This window comes from Leiobunum rupestre, chromosome 1 (genome assembly GCF_980474605.1).
Source record: "Leiobunum rupestre chromosome 1, qqLeiRupe1.1.hap1, whole genome shotgun sequence".
Lineage (NCBI taxonomy): Eukaryota > Metazoa > Arthropoda > Arachnida > Opiliones > Sclerosomatidae > Leiobunum > Leiobunum rupestre.
This window is the reverse complement of record NC_143384.1, coordinates 73,548,652-73,568,375: the sequence shown is the minus strand read 5'-3', so window position 1 is coordinate 73,568,375 and position 19,724 is coordinate 73,548,652. Positions and strand designations below refer to the sequence as shown.

The window sequence follows — 19,724 nt, the reverse complement described above, 5'->3', positions numbered from 1 at the left end:
GTTTCGCAAAACACTTTGAATTTTGGTTCATCCGCTCCTCGAAAAGTTCTCGAGATTTCCCCACATAATCGACGAATTAAATTACTGAGAATTCTTAAAAACTACCTCTTCTACTACAAAATACGTTCGTTTTTAATTAATAAATGTTTTAACAAGTTTTAACGGAAATGGAAAACCGAAGAACTCGGGGGAAAACCTTTTAACTCAGCGGGGGAGAGAACTTGCTGTGACACAAGCTGGGATCAAACCCAGCTCCTTTTAGCTGCGAGGCGAAAGTGCAACCACTCCGTCATTTACGCATATTTACTGGATCTGATTATCCAGTTTCTCAGATGACGTCATATTTTTAAGTTAAGTTCATCATTTGAGAAGAGTGAGTATGAAACTTACACATTTAAATTTAGGATTAAAATATATTTCGTAGGAAATTATATTCGCTGTATATAATTAGGTAAATTAATCTAAATATTTAAAACCTACGTTAGGACAATTAATTATCAGTATCATTTGCATAATTTAGAGCGCATTCAATGAATAATTCGTTGTATTTCAAAATAGTAGACGTAAACCTTTAAAATCCAGAAATCGGATACGTCAAATTAAATATTTGAAATTTCCATCACCCAAATCGAATTAATAACCGACGTATCCATCCCCCCCCCCCCCCCCCTCTGGAAACGTACGACGCCGGTGCCGCGTACGGCTGAGTTGAGAACTAACATCGGGAAACAAGGCGCCTGAAATATAAATTAACTGTTCTTGATATAGGAGGTAAACTGTATAACTCCAAACACGGAAATACTAGAGCTATACAGGGTGGAAGTCTCAGCCGTGGTCCAGCCTCGGTACTTCTCCTAGTACACCAGAGTGCTGCGGGTGGAACACTTCAACAGGTACTAGTAGGCCAAAAATAGACCAATGGAATAATTAGAAACGCATCTTTATCCAATCGCCCGAAAAAGCATTTGGAAGATGCGCTTCTAATTCTCCCATTGGTCTATTTTTAGACTACGAAAAGTACCGAGGCTGGACCACGGCTGAGGCTTCCAATTCTCCCATTGGTCTATTTTTGAACTACCAGCGCCTATAGAAGTGTTCCCCCCGCAGCACTCTGGTGTACTAGAAGAAGTACCGAGGCTGGACCACGGCTGAGGCTTCCAATTCTCCCATTGGTCTATTTTTGGCCTACCAGCGCCTGTAGAAGTGTTCCACCCGCAGCACTCTGGTGTACTAGGAGAAGTACCGAGGCTGGACCACGGCTGAGGCTTCCACCCTGTATACGTAAAATCTATTTAGAAGACCTCAAACGATTGTCATGGCTACTGAAAAATAAAAAGGAATTTACTAATTACAATAAACTTCTCTCTTCGACCAGTCAAAGAATTATCGTAAACGCCCACGCTACAAAACGACAATTCTCAAGTAGTATAGTAGTTGAAATTTCAAATACGAAATAATAAGCCTAAGATTAGCTCCACTTTGGTCCAAACAGCGTATTGCACCCTCGTGTACTCTGCTTCACTTGAAAATTAAACAAGCCACTTAAAGGATCAGTGCTTCCACATGCGCGGAATTTTTCCCTTTTCCGGGATTTTTCAACCTTCCAAAACTCTAGAAGAGAATAATTCAATTTAAGAGGGAAAACGGGAAACGTGAGGGAAAACCGACTATCGCGGGAAAAAATGAGGGAAAACTGTTCTTTGAACGGGAAGAAACGTATCTTTTTAGTGTTGTAAGTCGGAAAAGTTTCCGGAAAATGACCGAGGCCTTTTTTCCTGAAAAAATTTCCGTATTTTTCTGAAAAAGATTAAAAAAAGTTTTAATTCCAAGATTAGTCTAATATATTGTTTGAAAATTTAAATAAAGCGGTATTTTCGCCTCATTTTTTCGAATCTAAAAGTAAAACTAAACCTTTAGACTAGTTTAAACTGATTAACAATGCAACACTATTAATGTTTTGTAGTATGTTTACTGATATTAGACATTTTATATCGGTAAAAATTTAAAAACATTAAAAACCTTTAAAAAGTAATTTATGTTTCAATTTTTAATTTTTTCGATTTGCGGAAAATTTTCCGCATTTTAATTTTCCGGAAAATTAACATTATATTTTGTAGCATTTCTGATAACATTGCCTGTTCTAGTCTACTCTAATGGCACATTTAGCCCAGGGATACGTTATGAGCTACAGATGTAAAAAACATTTTTAATACGTTCCTAAAATGCTTGTCATTTTGATAGTAATGAAAGTCATGATCTAAATATCCTTTTGCGACTTTTGAGGATATATTTTTGCAAAAATTATTCAAATGTAAGTAATTTTATAACAAATAAAACTTTATATTTGGAATTATTTTCAGAATTAAACTGAAAATTTATATAAATTAGTATTAAAAGCTCCAAAATATAGTGAGGGATAAAAAATGGGAATTTCCAAGTCAAAAAAGGTAAAAAAGTAATTTTTCATTTAATGTAATTATGGTAAGAGCGAGTAAGAGGGAAATTTTAGGTATCAAACGTGGAAGCCCTGCAAAGCCCCTCCATAATCTCTGCCTTAAACAGACACCTATAGAAAAGGATATCCTTAATCCTTTAATCTAAACAAGCTCAAAAGTTAATATTACAGAGGTTAAGCAGAGCACTCAAGAAGTTTGAACAATTGTACTTTTGAGAATTTGAGTTGAATATTTAAAAACTTCAAGATGACGACAAATATCTGTCAAGCTTAATTACGTGACAGGTCGCAATATATTTAAATAAAAATACTGATAATTAATCATTTTTATCTCAACAAATCGAGACAGAGCTATGACCATTTATAATTTATCTAGCAGCATACATGTTAAAAATCGTAAATACATGTTTGAATTGAAATTCCCCATAGGCCTTGTACAATTAAAATAAATTTGGCGAAATAAATACGACTATACTAAGAGATAAATTCGCGGTAAACCTGGGCACACGAAAAAACAAATAATTGTATTTCGACAATACTCATACCCATACATAACGACTGTTTTAGTATTGTTATGAGATTTTGATTTAATTTTGAATTAAAGGAAAAGTTCAGGTTGGGTAAAACTTGGGTCTATTTGAAAGATCATGTTTAAATAAACTCAAAAATATCAGTCGTAAAATTGTATCTTTTTTTAATGACGAGAAATTAATTTTTAAACGAGTGAAATTTACCAGCCAAGCGAGCTGCCATTTTGTTTCGCGGTGACGTTTTAGGACTTTAATCACGCTCTGTTCCCCGCGCGCGGTTGCTCCGCGTGCGGTCTGCGGAGGGAAAGCGAAAGAAAATGGCAGCTCGCTTGGCGGTAAATTTCGCTTGTTTAATAATTAATTTATGGTCATTAAAAAAAACAATTTTACGACTGATATTTTTGAGTATATTTAAACATGATCTTTCAAATAGACCCAAGTTTTACCCAACCTGGACTTTTCCTTTAAGCTTATAAGAGGGGGGAATTAGCCCCGTTTTCTCCCCCCTGCGCAATCACGAGATTTTGTTTCCATGGTAACTTTTTAAAAACCCAACGAATTGCACTGAATTTGTGGTACGTCAAGTTAATAAGGATTGTTGCAAGAAGAGATTCATTTTTACCAACGTGGCGGTTTTTAAACCCTGAAATCAAAAAGACTGACGTCATCGGTTTTGAAACCAAAATTGAAAGTCAAAACTAGTTAAAAATAATTTAACCACTGTTGTACAATTAAAAGTAATTTATTTAAATACTAAGAGCGGTTTCTCGTCGACAGGTTTAAAATTTAAAATGTCCGATACATTAATATAATTATTTGAAACTCTGGAGAATACGTTTTTGGGTTTAAAATTAACAATTATAATAGTGCCATGAATAAATTTATCTGTACTGAGGGAATTGATAATTTATATCCGTGAGGTGGATTTGGAGATAAACTGGAAATAGCTATTCTCCTATATGGTTAAATAAATATATTATTGGAAGTACTTAAAGATTTTTCTTAAAAAATATAAATTCTTGTTAATTTTACACACTCCTAACCATTCCGAAAATGGAGAATCAAATTTGATTCCCAAATTATATAGTTAATTTTGCAGATTCAAAATTGGATCGAAAAAATGTGTAATATTTGAACCAATTCAATTTTATTCCGATTTGATCAAAAGTATTTGAACCAAAACCGAATTGGATGTTTGTTAATTCCAATTGGATGCAAATTTGGACATTCGATCAAGTCATTTTCGTAAGAGAACAAACTTTTTGTATGCACATAACAATTGATTGGTATCCATTCCAATTTTAGGACAGCTTAAACTACTTAGACAAGTAGTGCAACCTTTTAACCGACAAGTTCCCTAGTTTATCTTGGAGTCGTACGTAATCACCATACTTTAAAACCACAGTTTAGATTTGACCACAAAAAAATAAACTGTAACCAGTAGCAACGGGCTACAAAAGCGGCCAAATTAAACTTAGAAAGTAATAAACTTATTGGGCGTGGTTCAAACTCGCCTCCGCCTCAACCCCAAAAACAAGCAACATAAACCGAAAACTCTTTCCAAAAATTTCCAATTTAAAAACATAGTCGGTGACTTCGTTGTCGAAAGCATTTGAATAAGAGCGAAGTGCATTGTCCCACTTTAAAGGGCGGTACACGAGAACAGAAAGTTCTATGCTAATTCAGGCGAGTGCTAAATAAAACCGTTGATTAACAAGGCCATTTGTAAGACTATCCGAGATACGCTTACTTTGTATTCCTAGCGTTTCCTTAAAGTAGGCTTTCTCCGAACGCTCGTAGTTCATTGAAGTGAGCTTGCTAAAATCTATACAAAAGCAAAAAGTAACTAATTTGGAAAAAGTTCCTAGTAGCTCACTTCAACCTTAACACCAACGTAATGCAGTTAGAACACTTCTACAGCCGTCAGTAGGCCAACAATAGACCAAATATCACAGGTTACTAAAATTGGAGAAAGTTCCTAGTAGCTCACTTCAACCTTATCACCAACGTAATGCAGTTAGAACACTTCTACAGGCGTCAGTAGGCCAAAAATAGACCAAATATCACGCCGGTGTAAATCTTTGAAATTGCGATATTTAAAAAATTGGTACAATAGACAAATTTATAATTCAGGAATATATGATTAGCATGGTAGCCAGTGGTTTTTGCCATGATGGATTACGTTGAAATTACTATATTTAACAAAGAATCAATTTGAAATTAGCATTCAATCTGTTTCTATTAAAACTAACTTTAATAATAATAATAATAATAATAACAATAATAATAATAATAATAATACCCAAGGCACCACCTTAGGCCTAAGTCATCGAGCAACTTTTAAAGCCATTAATTCAGGTGGCCGGGTTATAATTCGTAGGAGGGTGGTGGCCAACCCTTCATGCCACGTGAACCAACAGCTCCCTACACTCACTATTACCGTTACCGTCCACAATTTTTTACCCCTTAAACCAGTGGTGAGAGAATTAATTTACCATTAATTAATTATGAATTAAATTCAATTAGATATTTACGTTTAAACTTTGCAACTTGTTCGTTTACCACTCGCGAGCATGTTGACTACTCCCTTAAGATTGTTCCATACACTTCTGATATAAAGTAAACGAAATATTACATTTGAAAAATTACAAAAGAATAAACCTACATTAAAAAAAAATATTCGTATGCAAAACCGCACCAATCCTTCCATATAAATTCGTTACGAAAATGTACGATAAGTCTACGAATAAATTAAAAGTTGGGGCAACAAGTTAAATAGCAAAATTCTCCAAGGAGGGAGGGAGCAGAATGGGAAAAAATCTTTGCCAGTAACATTAACGCCATCTAGGGATAAGAACTAAAACTAAAAGTTTTTCTATCATTTCTTTTCGCGAACGCCAGAATAGAACAAACAAAAAAGGCTCTAGAAATTATACACGACGCGTCAAAAAGCGAAAGCGCGCTTTTGGAATAGAAATTACCGCCAAAGATCGAGAAGTAGCAACGGTGCAAAGGCTTAACCGTATCCCCACTCGTTCTTTTTATGTATTTATTTTTTATTTCATTTCGTTTTATTCCATTTCGTTTTCTCAAGTTCGAATAGCAGCATTTGGAAATTGTCGAGATAATGTGGTAAGAAAAAAATGCAAAAACCTGTTAATGCAGTTCCTCCAAAGCCTAGCACCAAATTACGTTGAGTAGTTGTTTTTTTTGTATTATACAAAAGTATTACGGAAAAGCTACTTTCGGAACAGATAAGAGAAATTGAGTCCTTTTAACGGAGTGAGAACGATTTGGGGACCCAAGAGAATCAAGATATGACATTTTCCCCTTCCTAATTATTTCGCATTAACCGCGATTAACTTATATTCCGGGTCTGGATTTTCGTTTTTATCTCATAAAATTAGCTATTAATAAAGTACCGTGAAGCGTAGAAACTTTAATTAGGTGTACAATCTTAGAATTGAATCCTTTAAAGAAAATGTTCCATGTTTAAAAGGGTGGAAAGACTATTTGAAGCAGATTAGGTTCGCTTGATTATTTAAATATTAGAAATTATTTTAAAAAGTTGAATTTAAATTCGTAGATGGCGTAATTTAGTTGGAAGAGGACCACTATATTATCCCAAAATGGAGTTAAAATTCCCTCTAAAATGGTGTCATGCATTTTTTTAATGAAAATATTTTTACCAAGATAAATTTACGTGTTTCGTATTATCATATGTAACATAATTTACTCATAAGTATGCCTCTGTATAATATTTCCATTGAAAAAAATTCAATGAGACCTTGTTTCACGCGGAACATACATTGAGCGGACCCAAAAATGCAAAAATGCTTATAATCCTTGCGCTATTGAAAAGGTTACCATGGAAATGAAATCATGTGATCGCGAGCCACGAGCTAAAACGCGCGAGGAATTCTCACTAACTTCCGTTTCCCATCAGTAAACTTGATGACGCGTATTTCGTCACGGAGTTGGAAGTGACTTAATTTACGTCATATTTCGTGAACAAGGTTTCATTCAGGAAAATGCTTTTATGGCATACTTATGAGTGATTATGTTACATATGGTATTATTAACGACATCGTCATCATAAATACATGTTCAGTTCTTGAAAGGTTATAATTTTTTTGAAATTTTGATCTGAACAAGTTTATGAATATAATTTTTATTTGACATGAACTCACCTTGGACTAATTAACGATAGGGACATGGAGCCCAGGGTTAGTATTTAAGGGGGGACCGAAACGTCCCGGTCTGATACTTCATCCTCTACGTGACCATTTCTGGTTGGTCGGTTACCAGCTTCGCCTTGTTAGCCAAAGATGCAACTGCAATCCATACTGGAGCCACACCAAGTCAGCTTCGTTCGTGTTTCCTTTAAATAAATCAAAAATCTTCATTAATTTTAAATTTTCAAAATGGCTAGCGTCGACTCAAAATATTTCGGTTAGGCCTAAACCAATTTGTTTCCTCCTCGACGCAAAAATTATCCGTTAGGCCTAAGCACGGTGGCCAGCCCGTTCGTTGAAGTTTCTATATTAACCCCATTGAGTTGGAAATATTAATCTAGAGGTCCATTCAAAACGTCGGATTTCAGTATTTCGCGAAACAAGTTTTTAAAAAATAAGAATATTGCCGTCTGCTCCCAAATGACGAGAAAACATTATCATTCTACCCGTGGGGCCGTCTATCTCTCAATGGTTCGTTTAAATAAGACGCGTTTTCTGGCAAAAAGATATTTTGTTCAAAAATAATGGATGGCGCCACGGGTCACAGCACATTCGTAATTTTCAAAAACTTGTTTCGCGGGGAGCAGATTGGATCGGATCTCTAGATTAATATTCCCAACTCAATGGTTAACCCTTGAACAAAAATATCTCTCGGCGTCGAGCGCCCCTAGCGGAAAATTATTTTTAGAATAGTTTTTGCATTGAAGCCAATATAAAACTGAGGATGGCACTGAACGCCAATAGTTTATAGTGGGAAAATCCTTCTTCGTGGAATATCGGTGAATGGGTTGGCCGCTATTTCACGAGTGTCAAAGTTGACCGTGTCTAAGTCAATTTTTCCTCTTCAACGCAAAAATTATTCGTTAGGCCTAAGTACGTTTTTCCTCTTTGACGCAAAATACTTCTGTTAGGTCTAAGTAAATTTTTCGTCTTCGACGCAAAAATTATCCGTTAGGCCTAAGTAAATTGTTCCTCTTTGACACAAAATACCTCGGTTAGGTTTAAGTAATTTTTTCCTCTTCGACGCAAAAATTATCCGTAGGGCTAAGTAAGTTTTTCCTCTTTGACGCAAAATACTTCGGTTAGGTCTAAGTCAATTTTTTCCTCTTCGACGCAAAAATTATACGTTAGGCCACGGCCAACTTAGATATACTCGCGTACTCGCACATAGAGGCCAGCTAGCTTTATTTAGCGCCCATGTTAACTAGCGTATAAAAAATTTACGATTTACCTCGCTTATCGCCGCTTGGAGCGCTAGTAAGAGGGAATGCCTCTCCAATGCTATTCTATGGGGAAATATTTTTTAAAGTGGCTTACCTATTAAATAACTTTTTGTAATTTTCGCGTTGTTTTCCGAAGCTGAATTTTAAATATAATTAAAAGTGATTTTCAAAGATTATTTTAAAACCAATTTCATAATTTTAGACCGGTTTGTTCACTCACAATCTTTTTCTAAAATCGGTACAAATTTTAAGGCGGAGAAATTCACCAGAAGAGAGTTAAGCCTAATATCTGTATTTTAGCGCGAATAATGATGCGATATTTGAAACTGTAAAACTGAAAACCAAAGGGACTTATTAAAACAAATTTATACAAGTTTAAATTAACAACTTCAACACTTACAGAAGTGTTTTTTAATTCCAGTTCGGAATAGCCTTGGATTCATAATAATATGTTATTATTAATCCAAGATTTCTGCAAGTTGACGACATTCATGGATTTTTTGACTCCCCTTACAAGGCTTAACTCTCTTCTGGTGAATTTCTCCGCCTTAAAATTTGTACCGATTTTAGAAAAAGATTGTGAGTGAACAAACCGGTCTAATATTATGAAATTGGTTTTAAAATAATCTTTGAAACTCACTTTTAATTATATTTAAAATTCAGCTTCGGAAAACAACGCGAAAATTACAAAAAGTTATTTAATAGGTAAGCCACTTTAAAAAATATTTCCCCATAGAATACCATTGGAGAGGCATTCCCTCTTACTAGTGCTCCAAGCGGCGATAAGCGAGGTAAATCGTAAATTTTTTATACGCTCGTTAACATGGGCGCTAAATAAAGCTAGCTGGCCTCTATGTGCGAGTACGCGAGTATATCTAAGTTGGCCGTGGTTAGGCATAACGCGAGTTTTACCTGTCAACGTTTACCATCGTCGCTTTTTTTGGCCTTTTACAAGGACCATATAAAATGTAGCTTGCTCGTCCAGTCTCTATGTATTAATACTTCTTAGTGAATCTCTGAATGGATTTTATCGACGTGCCTATTATTCCAAAAATACCGGGTGTATGGAAAAAATCCTAGCGCGTGTATGAACTTCCATATTTATGTTGGATCAAGAATTTAAAGTTTCTGCCACCAGATGGCAAACAATTCTTCTTCACCTAACTAATTACCAACTCCGATAAACTTATACTTAATTAAGTTACTTACGATCTTGGAAGTATCCTAAACGGGGACTTTAAAACCGAAACAACAACATAAAGGCCGATAACACGTGGGTTTATCGCGCGCGAGCGAAGTTCAAAGGTCAATAATCCCCCCACTAAGAGTCCTCACTTCACTGACACTGGCCATAGAAACTGGGATCCGCTTAAATTCCAAAACAAACAGAAGTCCCCGCGAATTAGACACGGCCGCGTTCTCTCGCGTGTTACACGAGTTTCAGCAAACCCCCGCCGACGTCTCAATCGGAACTTCGGAAGACTTCAACAGTGCTGCCAAGTTAGGTCGACAAAACTTCAGTGAAACATATAGATGTTCCCGTTCGTAAAGTGGTCACTGATCCTCTCTATTAACATTCGAATAGCTGTAAAGCGGTGGTTGCCGTACCGAATTTAGACGTTCCCCCTCCGTAACGCCCCGCCTTCGAGCCAAGACCGCCATCTCAATCTTTCTTACAGCGAGAGAGCTTATCGGTAATAGCCTATTTGCTGGATGGAATATTTCCATGGTTAATAATGCCATTAAAAGTTGGAATGACCCTATATCACTGGGTGCTATTTAAAATGTAAGCGATTTAAGGCTCGCTGCTCGTGCAAAAATGAAATATTTTATCGTAGAAATCTGAGAACGCGCATCCGTGATTTACTTACAATAGCTAACGTACTGAGTTTAGGCAACGGAGTACGTATTTATACTTAGGAAAAATGACCCTGCGCGCTTCCAATACAACCCACGCTCTATCAGTAAGCTTCTCTATTGCTTCCATAAACCTAGTCTTTTTCCCCAAATATAAATAAATACATACATGGTTTAGACGATCTTTGGAGGCAGTTACCTACCTTTAACTAAATGTGGGGTGGCGGAGTGGTTAGCACTTTCGCCTCGCAGCAAGAGGAGCCGGGTTTGGTTCCAACTTGTGGCACTGGGTGAAAACTCGGAACAGCTCCTTCCGCAAGTTCTCTCCCAACTAGTTTATGGGGTTTTCCCCCAAGCTCTTCATTTTCCCCTTCCATAAATACTTGTTGAGGTTAATGGTAATAGTTAGTGTAGGTAGATGTTGGCTCGCCTGGGCGTGAAGGGCTTGCCACCACCCTCCTACGCATTGTAACCCGGCCACCTGAATTAATGGCTTTAAAAGTCGCTTGATACCTTAGGCCTAAGGTGGTACCTTGGGTATTAGCCTAGCTGATTATTATTAACGGAAAATTTGTAAAATATCTTCTTGATAGAGCTGTGCGAGTAATCATCGATTACTCGGCATTTTTTGAGGTCGAGTACTCGAACTCGACGTCGAATAAGTAATTGGAAAATACTTGTCGATTATCGAGTAGCAACAAATTGCATAGTCGGGTACTCGATTACTCGAATAAGCTGCTCTAACAACTGTAAGTTAAACTTTTGGGGTGGCAATAATAAACGGTACCTACAAGACGTACTAACAAGAAATGCTTTGAGCTTTGAAGGACCCTGGGGATGGATCTTTTCTTTGAAAATAAAAAAGGCCTAAAGTCCCGCTATGGGGCCCAAAAATAAAAAGGGCCCCGAAATCCTGCTATGGGGTCCAAAAATTAAAAGGGCCCCGAAATCCTTCTATGTTCCCCAAAAATCTTTCTATGGGGTTCAAAAGTAAAATACGCCCCGAAATCCTTCTAAGGGGCCCAAAAATAAAAAGGGGCCCAAAATCTTTCTATGAGGCTCAAAAATATAAAGGGCCCCAAAATCTTTCTATGAGGCCCGAAAATAAAAAGGGCCCCGAAATCCTTCTATGGGGCCCAAAAAGAAATTAAAGGGGTTCCATTTCTTTCTTAGCCTAGCCTACCTTACCAAACCATTCTCACGGTGCCACTGTTTTTTTTTAAGATTAATGGATTTAAACATTTATTTACAATAAAAATTAGTAAAATTAACTATTTAATTAAAAGGTAATATGGGTCCGTGCCTAATCAAAAATTATACTTAAATCAAATTAATTTTAATAAACGTAGATTCTAAAGGTTTCTGGCTGAAAATATGGGATTGTGGCCATTTCCAGTGAATCAACAACTCCACCAGATACTGTTCTCCGCTACAGCCAGCGTTTAGTATTCCCTGTAGATTAACGTATGATTTCCATTCTCCGTTCGGTAGAGTGCGCTGGCATCTGTTACGTAAATCAAAAAAATTGCGAACCAGTTACAGCGAATTAATAGTCACGAAGGCGAGTCGTTGAGATGACGACCACTAGCCAAAGGCGCGACACTAATTAGTTCGAAAGAGGCTAACCTTCCGATACGGTAAACGAGAATCTAAACATTTGATCGCATGAGCCGCGCTAAGCTAACATTCGATCGCTGGCGAGTTATTGTTAAACTAACATTGGTTTGCCAAATTAGTTTCGATTCGATATTCCCAGCTGCAGATTGCTCACAGGCGAATTTCACCGTGTGGGCCTCTGGGAAAGAGAGGGGTACAAGGGGGGAAGTCGCTACAAAGGCCCGTGCAGCCTGGGTCCCGAGTTTAAATTCTTATTACAAGTTTCCCCTCTAAAAAACTTGTAGCTATTTCCAATAATAACGCTTCTCTTGGGGCACGGATTTATTGTTCTCCCGGGGCCCGGGCCCGTAAAGCCTGTTTATCCAGGTTTAATACCTTCTCCCAATTTCCCTTTTTTAGTTTCCTATAGTCTGGACCCGGAATGATTATTTTCCCGGGCCCCCGAGTTTAAATCCTTCTTCTAAGTTTCCCTCCGAAAACTTAAAGCTGCATCCAATAATAACGGCTCTCTCTGGCGCAGATTATTGTTTTCCCAGGGCCCGGGCCCTTACGACAAACATATCTACCAATTTTCCCACTGAAATTGTATAGCTATTTCTTAAAATAACGGCTCTCTGGGGCCCAGATTATTGTTTTCCCAGGGCCCGGGCCCTTACGACAAACATATCTACCAATTTTGCCACTGAAAATGTATAGCTATTTCCTAAAATAACGGCTCTCTGGGGCCCAGATTATTGTTTTCCCAGGACCCGGGCCCTTACGACAAACATATGACCAATTTTCCCACTGAAAATGTATAGCTATTTCGTAAAATAACGGCTCTCTGGGGCCCAGATTATTGTTTTCCCAGGGCCCGGGCCCTTACGACAAACATATCTACCAATTTTCCCACTGAAATTGTATAGCTATTTCTTAAAATAACGGCTCTCTCTAAACCCGCTTTAGATGACAACCGAGTAAACGAGATCCGTCAGAATGCGTACTCCAATTAAACCAGAAATAACAAAGACCCCAAAGATCACCTTTCAAAAATAACAAACAGAAGATAAGAATCTTTTTAGCCCTCTCCCCTTCAAGATCACATTTTTTTGTTGTTGCCGAACGCCACTTACGCCTGTGGCTCTCGAGCGGAAGTCGATGGTCATTTACCAGTAACTGATTGCTTCGACAAGATGTTATCTATATAACTGATGTCTTTTAGATCTCGTAGAAGGGGATTTTCGCTTTTAAAATGACTTTTGGATCAAGTTTCGAGTTTCTACCGTTCAAGATAAGCGACTGATACTGTACACCGAAAGATGGCAGAGTGCTTCCGACCACGAATCACATTAGAGTGGTATTTTCGGAATTAAAATGAAATAGAAAGTAGAAAGTAGTAGAAAGATTCCGATAAAAATAGAAGTTTGTTTCAGATTAATGCTAATATGATATTCTACCGCCAGAGGATCCAAGACGTCATTGTATTAATTAGTTCAAGGTTTTAGAATTCATAAGTCCAAGAACTCAGTAATAATTAGTTCAAGATCTCAGTAATAATTAGTCCAAGAACTCAGTAATAATTAGTTCAAGATCTCAGTAATAATTAGTCCAAGAACTCAGTAATAATTAGTTCAAGATCTCAGTAAAAATTAGTCCAAGAACTCAGTAATAATTAGTTCAAGATCTCAGTAAAAATTAGTCCAAGAACTCAGTAATAATTAGTTCAAGATCTCAGTAATAATTAGTCCAAGAACTCAGTAATAATTAGTTCAAGATCTCAGTAATAATTAGTTCAAGATCTCAGTAATAATTAGTTCAAGATCTCAGTAATAATTAGTCCAAAATTTCAGTAATATTTAGTCCAAGGTTTCAGTAATAATTAGTCCAAGATCTCAGTAATAATTAGTCCAAGGTTTCAGTAATAATTAGTCCAAGATCTGAGTAATAATTATTCCAAGATTTCAGTAATAATTAGTCAAAAATCTCAGTAATAATTTGTCAAAGATTTCAGTATTAATAAGTCCAATGTTTCACTATTAATTAGTCCAAAGTTTCAATATTAATTAGGTCAAGGTTTCAGTATTATTTAGTTCAAAGTTTCAATATTAATTAGTACAAGTACCATAGCATAAGTAACATAATAACGATAGGTATGAAAATTAGCAAAAATTATCACCGAACTCGTTTTCGGAAATAACGTTCAACACAGAGCCCTCTAGTGTCTAAATATACCTAAGGCCAAATAAACTACTACCAAGAACGATAATATACTACTCAGTCCGGTTGTGAGTCCAAGTCAGAGTTTAGCGAGAAAAATGAGCATTAAAACTGTAGACAGTGTCGTGCCCTTATGTTTATTATGTTACTTATGAGTTCATTTATGAGCATAAAACGAAAAAAAAAGTAAATGAAAATGCCCCTCGATGACCGTATATAGTAAATATTTTTATCCATTTTAAATAAATGGGTTAAAGTCCACCCAATTAAAATATGGCTAAACCAAGAATTTATTTATACTTAAAGGGATAATGAACTAAATGTGAAATTCATTGACCATAAAATAATTATCAGCTAGGCTAATCACCCAAGACACCACCTTAGGACTAACAAGTCATCAAGCGACTTTTAAAGCCATTAATTCAGGTGGCCGGGTTACAATGCGTAGGAGGGTGGTGGCAAGCCCTTCATGCCACGCGAGCCAACCGCTCCCTACACTCACTATTACCGTTAACCTCTACAAGTTTTTATGGGAAGGGAAACCCCTTAAACCAGTGGGGATAAAACTTGCAAACTCAACGCGGAAGGAGTTGTTCCGAGTTTTCACCCAGTGCCACAAGCTGGGATAGAACGGCAGGAATCCATACCTCTACTTGGAATGATTATCCTGCCGCATCGCGTATGGTAAGATCCCTCTGACGGTTTTGGCCCCGCCTACGAGAGAAAAAATCCCCTCTGCGCGCGCTCCCCTCTCACGTTGTTGTTTGTTAAGTTAACATAGTGACGTCAAAAATGCCGTCAGCCACATCGAAACGAAAATCAGCCGCGATAAGCATTCCAAGTAGAAGTATGGATTCCTGAGAACGGTGATAAGATGAATCACGATCTAGAGGCTGTTTTGATTTGATTAGGGGGGATTAGCTTAATATTAAAGAGTGAGTTGGACTACGAGCAAAACTAGAAATTATCCCAAATCACACACGAAAGTGTCTATGGCAGGATGGACATAAGGCACTAGTCACGGCATTTGACTACTAAAATAAATGCTCTGACAACTAAAATTATTAAAAATCTTTACCTAAATATTCATAAATAATGGCGAATATGGCGTATCACAAATTCATCATTCATCAATCCCATTTTATTTTGAAAAAAATTGATCGTCCAAAGTCACGTAACTCAAGTGATAATGAACTTCTATTTGAATTCTGACGGGTAAAGCAAAATGTTGGCTGTCCTTCTTGTTTTTATACCATTTTTACCCCCACTAGTCAGTGACTACTAAAATAAATTAAGGAAGGAGGCTGACTACTAAAAAAAATATCCTTATGTCCAACCCTGGTCTATGGTTGAACAAACTCGTGTAGGACAATATACGATAAACTTGAAGTTCCTCCGCCACAAGAAGCGCCCAAGATAAACAACGAAGATTGGCTTTCATTTACAAGACGAATCTGCGGCTCCCCAAACCTCAAATTCCGCTCTGCAATCCGCAGCCGTCTTTGAAATTTCTCCGAACAAATATGACCAAAAGTGTTGGGCGTTTCGTGGCGAGCTGTGTTGACACTTCCATTTTCGGAGGATAAAATATATTTAACGCAACATTTTTCTGCCGTCACTTTTCTTGTCATGGAAGCAAAGAATCCGCAGAAACGAGAGTATAACCCCACATCAGAGTTGGTATAAGTCGCAAATATTCTTCCACAAGTATGTCTCTTATTGAGTGACCAAGTAAAATCAAAATTATCTCCTACTAGTCAAGCGCTGTCAAAAACTAGTAAAGGCAAGGTTCTTACAACTTACAAGCGGCAGTATGGGTCTTCGCTAAGGTAAAAACGCCACGACTGTGAACGTTGACCCGAAATTACGTTGACGCTCACAGCTGTGGAGTTTTTGCCCTAGTGAAAACCAGCCTTAAGTGTCATACCTTGAACAATCAAACTACTGAACCCGTATCTAGATGGCGCATGTTATAATTAAGACCTAAACGCAAAATGTAACGTATAAATTTGGTTGAAAACTTAACTGTCGTCATCTACTAGAAAATGATTGGGTCATTTGACGTGGCCCTAAATGGGTTAGAGTGTGCAATAACTGGTGGCTTTACCGGGGAGTCGGGGTCCGGCTCTTGTAATCCGTAAGGGCGGTGGCGCACTGGGAGATGTTAGCTCTGATCAAATGGTCCTATCTCCACCTCCGGTCAGGTTTGGGCTGGATACTGAGCTTCGGCTCAGGCTAACGGAGAGGGTCCGTGCAAATTGGCCGCTTCGGCGGATTGGGTAGCCTGCTGTGGGGTAGGGGGCCTCCGTATGAGGGCACGGCGATCCTGTTTCCCGGCCTCTTGGAGCCCGACCGGGATCTCCGGTGCCAGCTGCGCCGGGTTACTTGGGCTGCTGTGTGCTCGTCGTTCCCCTTTAGGAGCTCTCTCCAAAGGGTTTGGCTCCTTACCTACGTAAGTAGGGTGTCGGCTGGAGTTGCTACAGCATCCATTCTTAATCCCACTGCTGTGTGCGAAGTGGGGATTGGTCCACCCATTGCTGCACCTTCTGCTGGGTTGAGTGGCTCGCGTCAAAGGTGCGACCATCAGTAGTAGGGTACTACTACCCATGCTGGATTTGTCACCTGTCCGGGCTAGGGGGACGTTGGCGTAGGGCACTATGATGATAGGCCTCCGGTGGTATGGTCTCTGTTACTAGGTGCACCGGGCTATAAATTCTGACACTGTGTCATTTGACGTTAAATGAAATCGCTACGTTAGAAACCAAACACCAAATACCAAAGGGTGTTCATTGTAACACCAAGAATAATAATAATTTTCCTCCAGCTGGAGGGGAGGGGAGGAAACAATTAGTCACCGGCGTGTGCTTCAATGGCGTCGGAAAACGTCATTTTTAGGGAACTAATTAGATACCTGGCTGATTTGAGTTGGTTTTAGGGGGTAGGAGCTTACTTTTAGAGTGTGTGGTGGAATTAAATCTTGTTAACAATAAATAATTAAACAGTATTAATTTTTTAAAAAACCATATGTTATTAATATACTTCAAGACATTACGTTTTTAGCAAACATAATTCTGCCATAACCCTATTGCATATATTAAAAAAATATTAAAAAAACTAATCTGAGAAATCTGGCCCTTTAAACACTGTAATTAATTTAACTAAAATTAAATGGACACTGCCAGTGTCCAGGCCTAAAAGTCTTTTAAGACTTGGTCATATCTCAAACATTGTAAACAACTAATATATTTCATCAAATAAAATTTTAATTTGATATATGTCGTTTTCATGAAAGAAATATTAGTTCTGTAGACGTATTAAACATTTATACCTAAAAGTAGAGACTAGCGCCGCCGATATTTGCTCTGGTGCCGATCCGTTTACTTTTCGGCAGTTTGCAATTATTTCGTTAGAGCTAATATACTACTTTTTTTAAATTAAAGAAACTATTTCAAAATATAGAGTAGAGTAGGATCTAGGTCATTAAAATGAAACTTGTACCATCCCAAGCTCGAGGGTCAAAAGTTTACTTTCTATAAAATCGAGGGGTAAGACACTTATGATTTTTGTGTACACCGGGAGTTCGAACTCTGCAGAGTTCTCGAGAGTTTTTGAGTGTTCAAGGGTGAGTTCCAGAGAGTTCATTGGTGAGTTCTGGAGAGTTCTTAGGAGTTCGTAAGAGTTCCAATAGAGTTTACCCACTTCCAGCCGATACTCTGAAAACAATAGCTCAATAATTACCATAGTAACCAACTATAAATATCCCACTACAGCAACCGATGGAGGGAGATCACGTGCCGGAAGTGGGTGGGGTTGTGTAAAGAAGTTTGACTGTCTTTGTCGCGATCCTCTGCGACGAATAGGAAAAGCGCTAGAGAGCGTTAAAGTTTGGCCTAAAAACGCCTAAATGTAAGCTTTCAACGAACATAAGAACCCAGATAGAAAACCGGTTCCCCTAATCGCTTGGTTACAAAACCGTCAATCTTAAAACTCTGAAATTGAATCTAGGGTACGATAAAATTAATAATAATAATAATAATAATCAGCTAGGCTATTACCGAAGGCACCATCTTAGGCCTAAGTCATCCAGCGACTTTTAAAGCCATTAATTCAGATGGCCGGGTTACAATGCGTAGGAGGGTGATGGCATGGACTAATTAATTAGTCCATGGTGATGGCAAGCCCTTCATGCCACGCGAGCCAACAGCTCCCTACACTCACTATTACGGTCCCGTTAACCTCTACAAGTTTTACGAGGTCTATACAGGATGTTTCAAAAGGTGATGCAAAAATTTGAAGGAGTTGTAGGGGGTGAGTTGAGAAGTATGCCTGTTTTTCCCCCATTTTCCTACGATAAGTTAAAAGAGCGCCAGAGAGCTTCAAAGTGTGGCCTACTAGCCCCTGGAAGTAGGCTGCAACGAGCGCAAAACCAAGCAGCAATGACTTTAGATACAGTTTAAGTTTACTTTTTTACGCGCTGGTTACTTCGATTTGTCCTTTTTTACCTATCACACGAGTCCAAACCTTAATGTTCGCGTTTCCCTGCTGCTTGGTTTTGCAGCCTACTTACAGGGGCTATTAGGCCACATTTTGAAGCTCTCTGCCGCTCTTTTAACTTATCGTAGGAAAATGGGGAAAAAACAGGCATACTTCTCAACTCACCCCTACAACTCCTTCAAATTTTTGCATCACCTTTTGAAACATCCTGTCATGGATAGAAGATTTTAGAGGATCGGTAAAAAGCCTGGTTTTTAGCCCCCGTAAACCAATCACACTAAGGGAGTCGGCCAAGGTTATTTGAAAAAAAAACAAGTATCGCTAAGAGTGGACGATACTGTTCGAAAAACGATAAACACGAAGTACATTTTTACGCCAAACGGTATTTTTTTCACGTTTTTATAGATTAAATGTGATATACTAAATATCAGTTGATAGTTTTTATTGAATTAAAAAACCAAAATTAAAAATTACTCAAATATAAAGCGCAAAAATTACGTAACAATATCAACCGCGTTAGATTGTCATTTTGAAATTTTAAGATCACGTGGTACAAACGACCTTGCAAGACTCCCTCGGAGTCTCTCGAGCTGATTGATACGCGGGGAGAAATAAAATGCACTGTGGAAGGCTATCGAAAACCGTCCTGTCCTCTTAATTTACTGTCCATGATCCTGTATAATCTTTTTTAGTACTCTTCTTCCTGATAGAACAGTGAAAGTTTAAATAATATCTTTGTCTGGTTCTCCCGTTACAGATCCAAGAGCCCAAACAAGTCCCTTCGCCGTTTGACCACTTAACCGCCGTGAATTGCCATCACCAAACACCATCAACAACGTTCAAAACCCCCTTAAACGCCAAAGACGACAGCGATGAAAATGAACAGCGGCACTGGTCAACTGAGCGGCGGTGGCTGGAGAACATCGTCCGTCTGCTTGACCACCACGGCTCTGGCCTGTTTCGTCGTCCTGCTCTCCCATCACGCCAAAGCCAACATCAACGGTAAGCGACCCCGCTGACCCCAATCACGAATTTAATGACCCACACGATGGTCTCCGTCACGTAAAGTAAGGGCCACTTAAGCCACGTTCACACTAGAGCCGAAAACCAAGTTTAG

At 38.2% G+C, this 19,724-nt stretch overlaps 1 protein-coding gene across 3 annotated transcripts in view; it reads left to right on the top strand.

Moving 5' to 3' along the window:
• The window catches only part of LOC149966352 (uncharacterized), a 35,941-nt gene that overhangs the window by 6,480 nt on the left and 9,737 nt on the right, over positions 1 to 19,724 (top strand). For all 3 annotated transcript variants that reach the window (XM_090153262.1, XM_090153254.1, XM_090153246.1), the window contains one exon: positions 19,365 to 19,609. In XM_090153262.1, coding sequence (XP_090009388.1) covers positions 19,480 to 19,609 — 130 coding nt within the window. In that variant the 5' untranslated portion in view covers positions 19,365 to 19,479. The remainder of the gene's footprint in view (positions 1 to 19,364; positions 19,610 to 19,724) is intronic.